This window comes from Chrysemys picta, chromosome 7 (genome assembly GCF_011386835.1).
Source record: "Chrysemys picta bellii isolate R12L10 chromosome 7, ASM1138683v2, whole genome shotgun sequence".
NCBI classification, from domain to species: domain Eukaryota; kingdom Metazoa; phylum Chordata; order Testudines; family Emydidae; genus Chrysemys; species Chrysemys picta.
The window spans coordinates 94043522-94056555 of NC_088797.1; the positions used below are offsets into that span (position 1 = coordinate 94043522).

General features: G+C 41.5%; 1 protein-coding gene across 1 annotated transcript in view; it reads left to right on the forward strand.

Annotated features, from left to right (window-relative positions):
- Window positions 1-13034, forward strand: part of PTEN (phosphatase and tensin homolog) — a 96469-nt gene that overhangs the window by 24701 nt on the left and 58734 nt on the right. Inside the window, exon 3 of the mRNA XM_065553502.1 lies at window positions 3095-3179. Coding sequence (XP_065409574.1) covers window positions 3095-3179 — 85 coding nt within the window. The remainder of the gene's footprint in view (window positions 1-3094; window positions 3180-13034) is intronic.

Consider the following 13034-nt stretch of genomic DNA (forward strand, 5'->3'; position numbering starts at 1 on the left):
AAAATCTAAGCACACTATATCCACTGGATCCCCCTTGTCCGCATGTTTGCTTGCCTCACCTCAAAGAATTCTAATAGATTGGTGAGACATGTTTTCCCATTACAAAAACCATGTTCTCTTCCCCTAACAAATTGTGTTCATCTATGTGTCTAATAATTCTGATTTTTGTGATCGCTTCAACCAGTTTGCCTATTACTGAAGTTAGGCTTACTGACCTAGAATTGTCAGGATCACCTCTGGAGCCTTTGTTTGAAAATTATCACATTAGCTATTTTCCAGTCATCTAGTACAGAAGCTGATTTAAATGATTTAAAGGTTACATAGCGCAATTTCATATTTGAGTTCCATCAGACCCTTTGGGTGAATAGCATGTGGTCCTGGTGACTTATTACTGTTTAGTTTGTTCCAAAACCACCTCTGACACCTCAACCTGGGACAGTTACTCAGAGTTTTCACCTAGAAAGAATGGCTCAGGTATGGGAATCTCCCTCATACCCTCTGCAGTGAATCTGGCTGCAGAAAATTGATATAATTTTTCTACAATAGCCTTATCTTCCTTGAGTGTCCCTTTAGCGCCTCAGTCATCCAGTGGTGACTCCACAGTGTTGGCAGGCTTCCTCCTTTCGATGTACGTAAAAAATGGTTTGCTGTTAGCTTTTGAGTCTCTTGGCTAGTTTCTCCTCAGTCTTTTTTGGCCTGCTTTATTATACTTTTACAGTTGACTTGCCAACATTTATGCTCTTTTCTATTTTCCTCAGTAGGATTTAACTTAGAGTTTTTAAAGGATGCCTTTTTGCCTCTAAGCATTTCTTTCACTTTGTTTATCTATGCTTGCACCTTTTTGGTCCTCTGACCTTGTTTTTTAATTTGTGGTATACATTTAATTTGAACCTCTCTTATGGTATGCAGCTTTCAGGTATTTTACTTTTGTGATCGTATCTTTTAATTTCTGTTTAACTAGCTTCCTCATTTTTGTGTAATCTCCTTTTTGAAATTAAAAGCTACTGTGGTGGGCTTTTCATGTGTCTTCCCCCACTCCCCCATAAGAATGTTAAATTTAGTTAAATTATAGTCGTTATTATCAAGTAGTTCAGCTATATTCTTGGACCAGATCCCTGTGCTCCATTTAGGAATAAATCAAGAATTGCCTCTCCTCTTGTGGGCTCCAGGAGTAGCTGCTCCAAGAAGCAGTCCTCTTTTTTGAAACAGGATGCTTATGTTCTTTCCTCAGATTATATGTATGGCATTGAGATAAATGTGTGAATCAGGAGCAATTCAGACAGAATAGTCTAATGCTGGGGCCAAAAATGGGGAAATTGGGCTTTCCCTATCTATACCATAAAGAAATACCTTCATAATACTTCCAAGATACTGTAAATGCTCCTCCGCTGAATGTTGCATATTTAGGACTTCAGACATACTGAAGATAGAATGCCACCTCAACCATTAGCTCTGCATTATTTGTGTAGGGTTGCCAGTCCCTCCTTACCCGAGGCATGAATTTCAGTATCTTTAAGTGTACTCTAGTACTGAGCTTCTACTTTAGGATCTTGCTGATGTCTTAAGGTAGCTTTTAGTTTGGAATGTTTTTGTAATTTAAAACTGCATAACATTTTTATTTTTAAAATAGACTTTTATAGGTGTGGATGCTATAGGTGTGAAGAAGTATAGCACTCTTTCCTCAAAGTTCTTGTTGTCTTGGTTCTGTAATGGATTGTTTTTCCAGTGAATGTTAGTGTTTTGTCCAACTGTAAATGTTTCTGATGGATTAATTTTGTCTGAGTTTGTAACAAGTGGGGTGTGTGGTGTTTTTTTTTTTTTTTTTTTTTTTTTTTTTTTTTTGTGGCAGACATTCAGTGTGCTCTGGGATTACACTCCTGGGGAAATTCTGTGCCACTGCACAGAATTTGTCCCCCACAGATTTCTTTGCTTCCCCATAGAAAAATGACTTTCTGAGGGGGAAGCAAAGGAAAGCCACAAGAGCGGTCATGCGACTCTACCCAGTAGTATATTTCGGGGACCCAGGACAGCTGTCAGAGAGGTAAATGACTGTGGGGCAGGAGGCGGGACTAGAGGAGATCCAGTTGGAGGTGGCTCCTACCCTGCGCTGGGTTTAGCTGCTAGTCCCAACTGGGCTGGGGAGGACGGGACTTCCTCTTCCCTTGCATGGCATCTGCGGCCAGGTCAGACCCACCCCCAGATTTCTCCCCCAGCTGACGGAAGCTCTGCAAACTCTCCCTCCCGCTTACTGCACCCATTGCTCCTCAACTGCAGGAGGAGGGATCCCTGTACAGGGAGCTGCTCCCCCATCCACCCAACCCCTGTGCATCCAGGTCCTCCTGCCGAGCCTCATCCCCCTGCACTCAACACCCCCCCCACACACCCAACGAGCCCCATTTCCCCTGCACCACCCCGATGAGCCACCCGCATCCAAACCCCACTGAGCCTCAATCAGCTGCATCTGGACCCACTGTGCCCCTGGCACCCATACCCCCTGCTGAGCTCTGTTCCCGCCACACCCAGACCCCCCCTGCTGATCACCAACCACTTCACCTGGACCCTCCCTACAGAGTCGCATTACCGTTGCACTCAGAACCTCTTGCTGAGCCTGCCTGTCCACTCCTGGTACACCTGGCAGAAAGGGGCCCGGTCCTTGCGCTGTGTCAGGGTTGGATGCAGCCTCACCACTGAGTCTGTATCCCGGGGGGAGCTGCCCAGTGATCTCCTACTCTGTGCAGCCAGTGGCCTGTGCTCCCCATTGCCATGCTGGAGCCTCCACATTTATTTGACAAAATTTGCTGAAATTTAAAATATTGTGTGCAGAATTTTTATTTGGCACAGAATTTTTAATGTTTTGGCGCAGAATGCCTTCAGGAGTAGGGATTAGTCTGTTATGCAAGACGCGCCCTCCCCTACCCCCCCCCAACCACACACATTCTGGAAAGAATCATTGCTTTCGTGCATTTATTGCTTAATTTATTTTTGTTCCTTAATTAACAGCCATGTTTCCTTATTAAAGTAATTTTGAACTGTTGAACTTAATTCATAGTTTACAAATTTATTTTCCAAATGTTTCCTTAACTTGAATATTCAGATATTTATCCAAACATAATTGCTATGGGTTTTCCTGCGGACAGACTTGAAGGAGTATACCGAAACAACATTGATGATGTAGTAAGGTAAGATTTATATTTATGCTGATACTCTGTGAATTATTTGCATATCTATTTTTTTTTAAATACTCATAATTCATGTTGTAGTTTAACCTTTAATGCCTGTAATAAGTAGGTTGGATAGAGTACACATGATCTTCTGCTTAGAGGTACTTAGGGGAGGGCAAAGTTTGGTGTAAAAGTGGTCTTTGGTTGTATTTCTGTAAAATGAAGTGCATTTCTAGGGATTGTATTCTAGGCCATTGTTCTATGTACACATCAAATTCATACAATCAGCTTTTAAGGTGTAACATTGATCTGGGCTAATTGTGTTGGAAAAGTGCTTAAATGACTTAAGAGCATGACCCCTAACTCCTATAGATCTTTTTGAAAATCTGAGTTTTCCAGAGCAGCTAACCTTAAATTTCTAATGTAAAATACCAAGCAGAAATACTTGCCAGAAACATAAGTGAGTTAAGAGCACAAGTCCCATTTAAAAGTTGATGGAACTCATGTTCATAAGTCACTTCAGGTGCTTTTGAAAATTCCACCCTCTCTGTGGCAACTGGAGAATAAGTGAAATTATGATCTCACAAGAGTTAAAACTAAGGAATTGAGAGGGAAGCACAATTAGTTACTTAAAGTATTTTTTTTTTGTCCATTTAACTCCAGTGTCTAAAAAACACTTTGTAGAAAAATGTTCATAAGTTTCAGCATTGTTTCCTCTGTCTGAGGGGGGAATACTTAGGCAAAACCAGGGAAGACCTGGTTTGATATACCTGGTATTTCCAAGGTGTAAATGGCATTAAAGAAAACAACCTTAAACCCCAGTGCCTTGGAGGGGGAACTTTCAGGCTTCCTTTGTCCATCGTGCATATGCCAAAAGTTACAAACCTAATTTAAAACACATCCTCATTCATATTTAAATTAAACGGGATCTTGCAATATTGGTTCAGAATATTAAGGCACTTCTCTGTTAGATAAAAGGCATTGTATTCCGTACTTGCATAGCGCTTTGGCCTTGTCTCCACTGTAACATGAAACCATTATGCACACAGTTGTCAGCAATTGGGTTGACTGAGCTCATACTGAGTGTGCTTGAGCTTCAAGTGTAAATGGGGACAAACCATGTTCAACAACATTTAGAGAACACTACATAGAGTAAATGGAAACAATCATGGTTAAACCCTGCACAACTAACTGCCTCTGTCTACACTTGAAGCTTGACCATGCTCAGTACCAGGTTAGCGAAACCAAATTATTACAACTCTGTGCATAATGGCTTAATTTTGTATTCCAAGTAAGCCTTTGTGTCCTAGTGCTCCTAATATTACAGGAGCAATGCTAACACATCTTAATGCACTTCTTAGAGCAACATTTCTCAAAGTCTAGGGCCACAGCCTCCCAAGGGGCTTGGTAAAGGGTGTGTGAAGGACTGTCTAGTGGGGTGTGTGTAAATTATGATTGAGAGGCCTTTCACAACTCATAGTAAGGGAGAAGTGAGAGAGGTACAGTATTTATTTATTTACAAGTAACAGCGCTTATTGATCAGTTAATTGCATAGCTGTGTGATTCCAGCCTGGATGGGGGAAACTACAGATGTGAGTCCTGGTCTTCCCAAATCAGTCCTGTCAATTCCCCTTTCCCCCCCGCCACCCATTTTGTGCCTTGTTTATTGACAGTCTCAGTAGGTAGATCTGGGAACTCCCAAGGTGGTGCTTGACTGGTCTTTGTCCTAATTTTTTCTTTACAAAACAACTTTTATTTACAATTTTTAACGAAGTATAGTCACTCTGCTCCTCAGGAGAGATTTTATTCAGAATTCTCAGGGATCCCAGTAACTCAGATGATCAATCCATAATTAAGGCTATTTTTTAATGTCAGATATTTTTAGTAAAAGTCATGGACAGGTCACGGGCAATAAAAAAAAAAAAATTCACAACCTGTGACCCGTCCATGACTTGTACTGTATACCCCTTACTAAATCTGGGGGGGAGGGGGCACGGCGATCCTGGGGTTGTCATGGGGGGTAGCCTGGGGGAGTAGCTCGGGATCCCCACTGGGGCTGGGGTGAGGATGGTTGGCGGGGGCTGGCAGGCTTCCTCCCTGGTTTCGTGCAGATCCCTGGAAGCGGCACTTGTACCCACCTATTTTAGAACTCCTTTTTAATAACCGTTTTATTTCTGAACTGCTAAACATTTTCTCTTATTAAGAAATATTCTGTTTTTTGATTTAACATTGCAAATACTTCCTGTTCTGATTGAGCATTGAGTCTGGATAGTTGGGTTCTACTCCTATTACAGTTAGCCATGAGAGGCATCCCTCTTAAAGACCAAGCTACCAAAACTTGTCCCAAGATTCTGGTCTGATTTGCTTGAATCTGTTACTGGAAGGACTTTTTAGGCTCTGTCTCAAATCCTCTGATGATCAGGGACTCCAGTCCACATTCCTGTTTCATGGCACAGATTCCAGAAGATGCTCTTTGAAACCAGTCCCCACTGAAATCTGGAACTGCCATTGGTAAGGAGTTGGCTTGCTTCTTCAGTACCACCACAGCTGTGGTATTCAGTCTTCAAGGTAGGTCACCCAGAGACCTCTGGTGACAAGTGACTTTCCTTGGTATAGAGTAATAACTACCTTGAGAACTTCAAACCAACAAGAGAGATAATGGAGTCTCCATTTAAGTCTTCAAAGCAAGACTAGATGTTTTTCTGGGAGACATGCTTTAGTTAAACACAAGTAATTGGGCTCAGTGCAGAGATAACTGGATGGCATTCTGGATGGCTATACAGGAGGACAGACTAGATGATCGAATAGTCCTATCTAGCCTTAATCTGAATCTGGGGAGTTAAAAGTTCCAACAAGTCTGTGCTGAGATCATGGGTCTGATCGGTCAAAATTCTTGGCAGCTTGGAGTAGTACCATCTGCAATAGCATTAGTACTGTTCTTCACCAGGAAGCATAGTCAGCAGGGAGATGGCTTCCTCTAAGATGGAGTGCTTTTCACTGTTGCTGAGCAGAGAAAGTCTTTCTTCCCTCATTCCCTCTTTCCTCAACTGTGTACAGCAGTTATTTGGTTCTAGGGAATGTCATACTGCTACTAGGAGTAAAAGTTAGAGGTTCATACTGGGCTCCATTGGTTCCAGGATTCCCATATTTATCCTGTCTCAGCAGCTTTCTTGTTGCCTTCCGTTTCCTGGGCTCCCTTAGGGGTATCTTGACTACAGACTTCAGGACTCCTCAGGTGAGTACAACAATTGAGGCTCTTTCTTTTGAGGGACCGGAATTGAGCTCCAACATGGATGACTTTCTCTTTCCATGCCCTAAAGGCCTCAAGCAGCTTGAGATCTTTGACCATTACCAAGAAGTTTTAAAAGGGTCATGTGACTTCTGGTGGAGCAAGAAAGTAGCCCTGGTTAGCTCCCACTCACCCTTTCTCTAATTTACAGCAGAATTTACAGCAGAGCCCTCCACTTACAGTGGCTCTATACCACTGAGGGAGTTGAGAGTAGAGACAGGTAAGAATAGATTGGTAGGAATAGGAGCAGAAAAGATCCGAGCAGGCTGAAGGCCTTTGTTCCCCACCACCACTGGAGCTACACTGTCAGCATTGCTGGAGGTGAGCGAGAGGCCCATTTGCCTACTTGCTGAGATATACACAGTGAAAGGCTTTACCACACCCGTAGCCTTTCTGGTAGCAGGAGACAGTCTGTCTTTATTTTCTGGGAAGCTGAAAAGAGAAGTGAATGGGTTGGCCTACTTTCTAGGAGGTCTGTAAGGTTCTAGGAATAGGTCCACCCTACTTTCTAGGAGGTCTGTAAGGAGCAGCAGAATTGCAGTCTGGGGACGATCTTTTGAACTCATTGGTACTGCAGCAGCAGGATGCATACTGTTTTCCAGTCTGAAAGTTGAAGTGGCATGACTGGCAGGTCCATCCCCTTTGGAGAATCACAAAGAACAGCAGCGGTGCCAGAAAACAAAGTGTGAAGTAGGTGGACTTAGTTAATATCTAGCTAGAAATCTGGGCAACAGTTGGCAAGTCTGAAAAGTTCAGAAGAGGGTAAAACAAAAGAGGAAAATATACAAGTTAAAGAGCTGGAGTGAGAAGAAGACTTAGCAGTTCTGCAGATGGCTCAAGTGTGCCACAGATTACTGCCAATTTAACTCTGGTGCTGGAAACCCGCTTGAGCAAGCTTGAAGAAAAAATTAAATGACAGTTGGACAGTGAATAGTCAGATGAACTAGTAGTATCCATTACAGAGATGGACTCTAGAATTACTGCATTGAGGATGACCTGGAGGGTCAAGAGGAGAGATGTATGACCCTAGTGTCTCCTAACAAAACATTGACTGAAAAGGTGGAATATGTGGAAAATGGGGGACCTAGGAAAAAATACCAGGATTCTAGGGCTGCCGGAAGGCACCAAAGGCAAATAACATATAAATACTTTGAAACTTGGAGTCTGAAAGTCTTGAATCGGTTGGTCAGATCAGATAAAGTTAAGATTGAAAGACTTCAATCCCGTGTGCTATCACTGCACAACAGAAATTTGACTAGACCACATCCTGTTATAGTACGGCTACACAACTTAGAGACCAGGTTTTGGTTCTCAACACAGCTGGGAAGTTAAAAGAAATAAAAGTGGAGGGTGACTGAGACAACTCCTATCAAGACCCTTTTATCGGTGCACAGAGGAAAAGGGTTGAGTTTACACAAGTCTGCACACAGCTCCATAGGAAAAAGCGTCAATCTGCATTGTCTCCCCACCCACCCACCCAAGCAAGCCTGAAAATATATGGGGTGGGTCAGTCTCACACTCTTTTTATATACCAGAAGCGCAAAAGTTCCTGAACTCAGTCCTGGAACCAAATGCAGGAGATCAAGAACTGGGAACTAATTAGATTAAAGTTAAATAGCACTTAATCAAGGGCCCTATAAGTATCAGGAAAGTGGAATTTGGACAACTTTTGAATGTAATAAAACAAAATGGTTATGCGTGTTCAGGAAAATACTGCCTCCGTGGCAGAAATCTTTAGAATGATTTTATATTGTGTATTAGGAATATTAAATAATTTTCAATAAATCATGGCACAGAAATTAAAGTTAGGAAAATTTGTAAGTATTAAGGATATTAGGAAATATCAAGTATAAGGAGGAAATTAAAATAGAATGTTTCTTTGAAATACATGGTTTAAGGTTGTTATAGTTGGTAATGATATTGAATGTATATGCAGGGAATCTGATAATAGGAAGGACTTGAGGTTTTTTCCTCCAAAACTGCCAAAGGGCATACTAGGATATATCTGATTTTGATACCAAAATTTCTTTTCCATTGAATTATTAATGTTAGAGTTTGATTAATACATATCTTGGACCAGGCACCTGTCTTCATAAAAATAGTCTAATTCATGAATAGGGAAAAGAAGAAATTTAGTAATATATTGTTAAAAGACAAAAACTTTGTGAATAAAATGGAAAAAGCATTGATAGTTCTTGTGGATATATCCTGTATATAATTAGGTGGGAGGCCTTTAAAGCTATAATTATCCCAGAAAGTAGTTGTAGGGAAAAAGACCAGCAAAAATAAGTGGACATAGAGGAACAAATTTACAGTTTGCAGAAGCATTCTTATTTGACTGATGATACAAAGTTAAAACCAAGAGATTAAAAACACGGAGAGCATTAGAAGCACTGATAATAGAGAAAAAAAAAAAACCAAACAGCTCTCTTATTTGTTAGACAAAGGCTTTATGAATGGGGGTACAAATCTATCAGACTTATTTCCAGCCTAAGACCCAGAACAGCTATGCAGTACCTTAAGGACAAAATGGAATACACCAAAAAAAAAAAAAAGGGTGGGGGGGAATCTACAAATTACTAGTGGAATATTTGAGAGATACTAGCAAATATGTATAGCAGTATCTTAACATGCCCAGACTGACATACAATGAAAGAGTAGTACTTATTAGCTCAGTAACACAAGAAGAAATAGAAATGGTGTAGTCATCACTAAAATCGGGGGAAAGTCCTGTTCCAGATGGATATGCTTCTGAAGTCTCTTAAAATTTTTAAAAAATAGGTAATGCCTTGTTAGCAAATGTATTTGAAACCTGTCAATTGCCCAAGAAGATTGAGAGTGGTAGCTGTGTTAGTCTGTATCGGCAAAAAGAATGAGTACTTGTGGCACCTTAAGAGACTGACAAATTTATTTGGGCATAAGCTTTCATGGGCTAAAACCCACTTCATCGGATGCATGCAGTGGAAAATACAGTAGGAAGATATATATACACACACACACACAGAACATGAAAAAAGGGTGTTGCCTTACCAACTCTAAGGAGACTAATCAGTTAAGGTGGGCTTTGTTGCAAGGATAGGTTCCTGGGTTAGTGTTTTTGTTGTGTGGTTGCTGGTGAGTATTTTCTTCAGGTTGGGGGGCTGTCTGTAAGTGAGGACTGGTCTGTCTCCCAAGGTCTGTGAGAGTGAGTGATCGTCCTTCAGGATAGGTTGTAGATGCGCTGGAGCGGTTTTAGTTGGGGTCTGAAGGTGACGGCTAGTGGTGTTCTGTTACTTTATTTGTTGGGCCTGTCCTGGAGTAAGGCCTTATCTACACTACGGGGTTAGGTCGAATTTAGCCGCGTTAGGTCAATTTAAAAATGACTGCGTCCACACAACCAACCCCGTTCCGTTGACCTAAAAGGCTTTTAAAATGGACTTCTGTACTCCTCCCCGATTAGGTGATTGACGCGAAAATCGACTTTGCTGGGTCGAATTAGGGTTAGTGCAGACCCAAATCGACGGTTTTGGCCTCTGGGAGCTATTCCAGAGTGCTCTATTGTGACCGCTCTGGACAGCACTTTGAATTCTGATGCACTAGCCAAGTACACAGGAAAAGCCCCGGGAACTTTTGAATTTCATTTCCTGTTTGGTCAGCGTGGTGAACTCAGCAACACAGGTGACCATGCAGTTCCCCCCCAGAATTGTAGAGTGTAGAATGTTTCTACACTCCCCCAATCATCTCTGTCCCTGAGGTTATATTAGAAGGTGAAAAAAACGCACCTGTGATGACATGTTTTCCAGCTCATGCAGTCTTCCCGCACTGATAGGGCACAGCTTAATGCATGGAGGCCTTCAGTGGCAGAGGCCAGGAAAGAATTAAATGAGCGCGAAGAGCGGAGGCAGGATGCGATGCTGAGGCTAATGTGGGAGCAAACGGACATGATGAAGCATCTGTTGGAGCTGCAGGAAAGCCAACAAAAGCACAGTTCCCCGCTGTGGAGACTGCAGGAACTGTGGGATAGCTCTGTAAGTGAGGACACACTCCACCGAGTTAATGTGCTTAGTGTGGACATACGCAATCGACTGTATAAAATCTATTTCTAAAAATCCATGTCTCTAAAATCGACCTAATTTTGTAGTGTAGACATGCCCTTAGTGACTTCTAGGTATTCTTCTGGCTCTGTCAATCTGTTTCTTCACTTCAGCAGGTGGGTATTGTAGTTTTAAGAATGCTTGATAGAGCTCTTGGAGGTGTGTCTCAGTCTGAGGGATTGGAGCAAATGCGGTTGTATCTTAGAAATTGGCGGTAGATAATGGATTGTGGTGATGTGGTCTGGAGGCATGTAGGTAAGTATAGCGGTCAGTAGATTTCCGGTATAGGGTGGTGGTTATGTGACAATGGTTTATTAGCTCTGTAGTGTCCAGGAAGTGGATCTCTTGTGTGGACTAGTCCAGGCTGAGGTTGATGGTGGGATGGAAATTGTTGAAATTATGGTGGAATTCCTCAAGGGCTTCTTTTCCATGGGTCCAGATGATGATGATGATGATGTCATCAATGTAGTGCAAGTAGAATAGGGGGGTTAGGGGACGAGAGCTGAGGAAGCATTGTTCTAAGGCAGCCATAAAAATGTTGGCATACTGTGGGGCCATGCGGGTACCCATAGCAGTGCCGCTGACTCGAAGGTATACATTATCCCCGAATGTGAAATAGTTGTGGGTGAGGACAAAGTCACAAAGTTTAGCCACCAGGTTAGCTGTGACATTATCAGGGATAGTGTTCCTAACAGCTTGTAGTCCATCTTTGTGTGGAATGTTGGAATAGAGGGCTTCTACATCCATAGTGGCCAGGATGGTGAAAACTCCATCTCCATTGCCAACTCTGCCCACATCTATTCAAGGGACACCATCATAGGACCTAATCACAACAGCCACACCATCAGAAGCTCGTTCACCTGCACATCTACCAATGTGATATATGCCATCATGTGCCAGCAATACCCCTCTACCATGTACATTGGCCAAACTGGACAGTCTCTACGCAAAAGAATAAATGGACACAGATCAGACATCAAGAAATAGAACATTCAAAAATCAGTCAAAGAACACTTCAGCCTCCCTGGTCACTCAGTTACAGAACTAAAAGTTGCAATTCTCCAACAAAAAAAAACTTAAAAACCAGACTCCAACGAGAAACTGCAGACTGGAATTAATTTGCAAACTGGACACCATTAAATTAGGCTTGAATAAAGACTGGGAGTGGATGGGTCATTACACAAAGTAAAAACTGTTTCCCCATGCTAATTTTTCCCCTACTGTTACTCACACCTTCTTGTCAACTGTTTGAAATGGGCCATCCTGATTATCACTACAAAAGTTTTTTTTTCTCCTGCTGATAATAGCCCGCCTTAATTGATAAGTCTTGTTAGAGTTGGTATGGCAACATCCATTTTTTTCATGGTGTGTGTGTGTGTGTGTGTGTGTCTTCCTACTGTATTTTCCAGTACATGCATCTGATGAAGTGGGTTTTAGCCCACGAAAGCTTATGCCCAAATAAATTTTAGTCTCTAAGGTGCCACAAGTACTCCTCTTTTTTTTTTCCTTTGGGCAACTGAGTGCTTACCAAATACCTTTTGATCAAGCAGAGAGATTTTTGATACCTAAACCAAATAAAAACATAACAAATCCAGCATTTCGGAGGCCCCGCTCATTAATAAATAGTCATCCAGATTAGAGATGACAATGCCTAAATTAATGGAACAAAGCCCAACTGGATTTATAAAAGGAAGAAGCCCCTGAAATAATATAAGAAATCTCCTACGTGTGCTGCAGCATTCCTCAAGCGCTAATAGAGGCCTACGTTCTTAGGATGAATGCAGAAAAGGCTTTTGACTTGGTAGAATGCCCTTTTTTATTTAGAATGTTGGAGATGTATAGGTTTGGGGAATGCTTTCAAAGTGGATTTAAAATCTACAGAAATCCTATGGCATGTATTTGGTGAAATGTCATAAAGACCGAGCCTATACCTTCAGACAAAGAAACAAGACACTGGTGTCACCTATTTGATTTGATCATTGAACATTTAGCACAAAAGAACTTAAGATCCTGAATTCCGGGAACTAAGTATATTGGGAATAGAAAGTTTCATTATACACTAATCTTATTCTTTTGATAAAAGATATCAATAAAGCTGGCCTGTATTGCAGGAAATAATTGAAACATATGGTACAGGAATATAGATTTAATTGGTCTAAATTAAAGATACTATGCCTCGGCTCCAAAAGATGCTTAATAAACGCCCTCTGAAAGTAGTTGATGATAAAATTAGATATTTAGGCATTAATATAACACCTGAAGTGGGGGAGCTGTTTAATTTAAATATTGAGCCATTAATGAAAATTATTTACAGTGGTGTGGGAAGGTTAACATACCTATGTTTGACTTTGATAAGTAGAATTCATGTATTTAAAATGAATGTCTTCCCAGGGTCTTTTTCTATGGTTCTCTTTACACCCCCTGAAAATTTCTTCAAGGCATTTAATGTTAAGATTCCTGTGGTCAGTTGGGAACACAAGAATCAAAATGGAATGGCTGGAATCTCCAGTT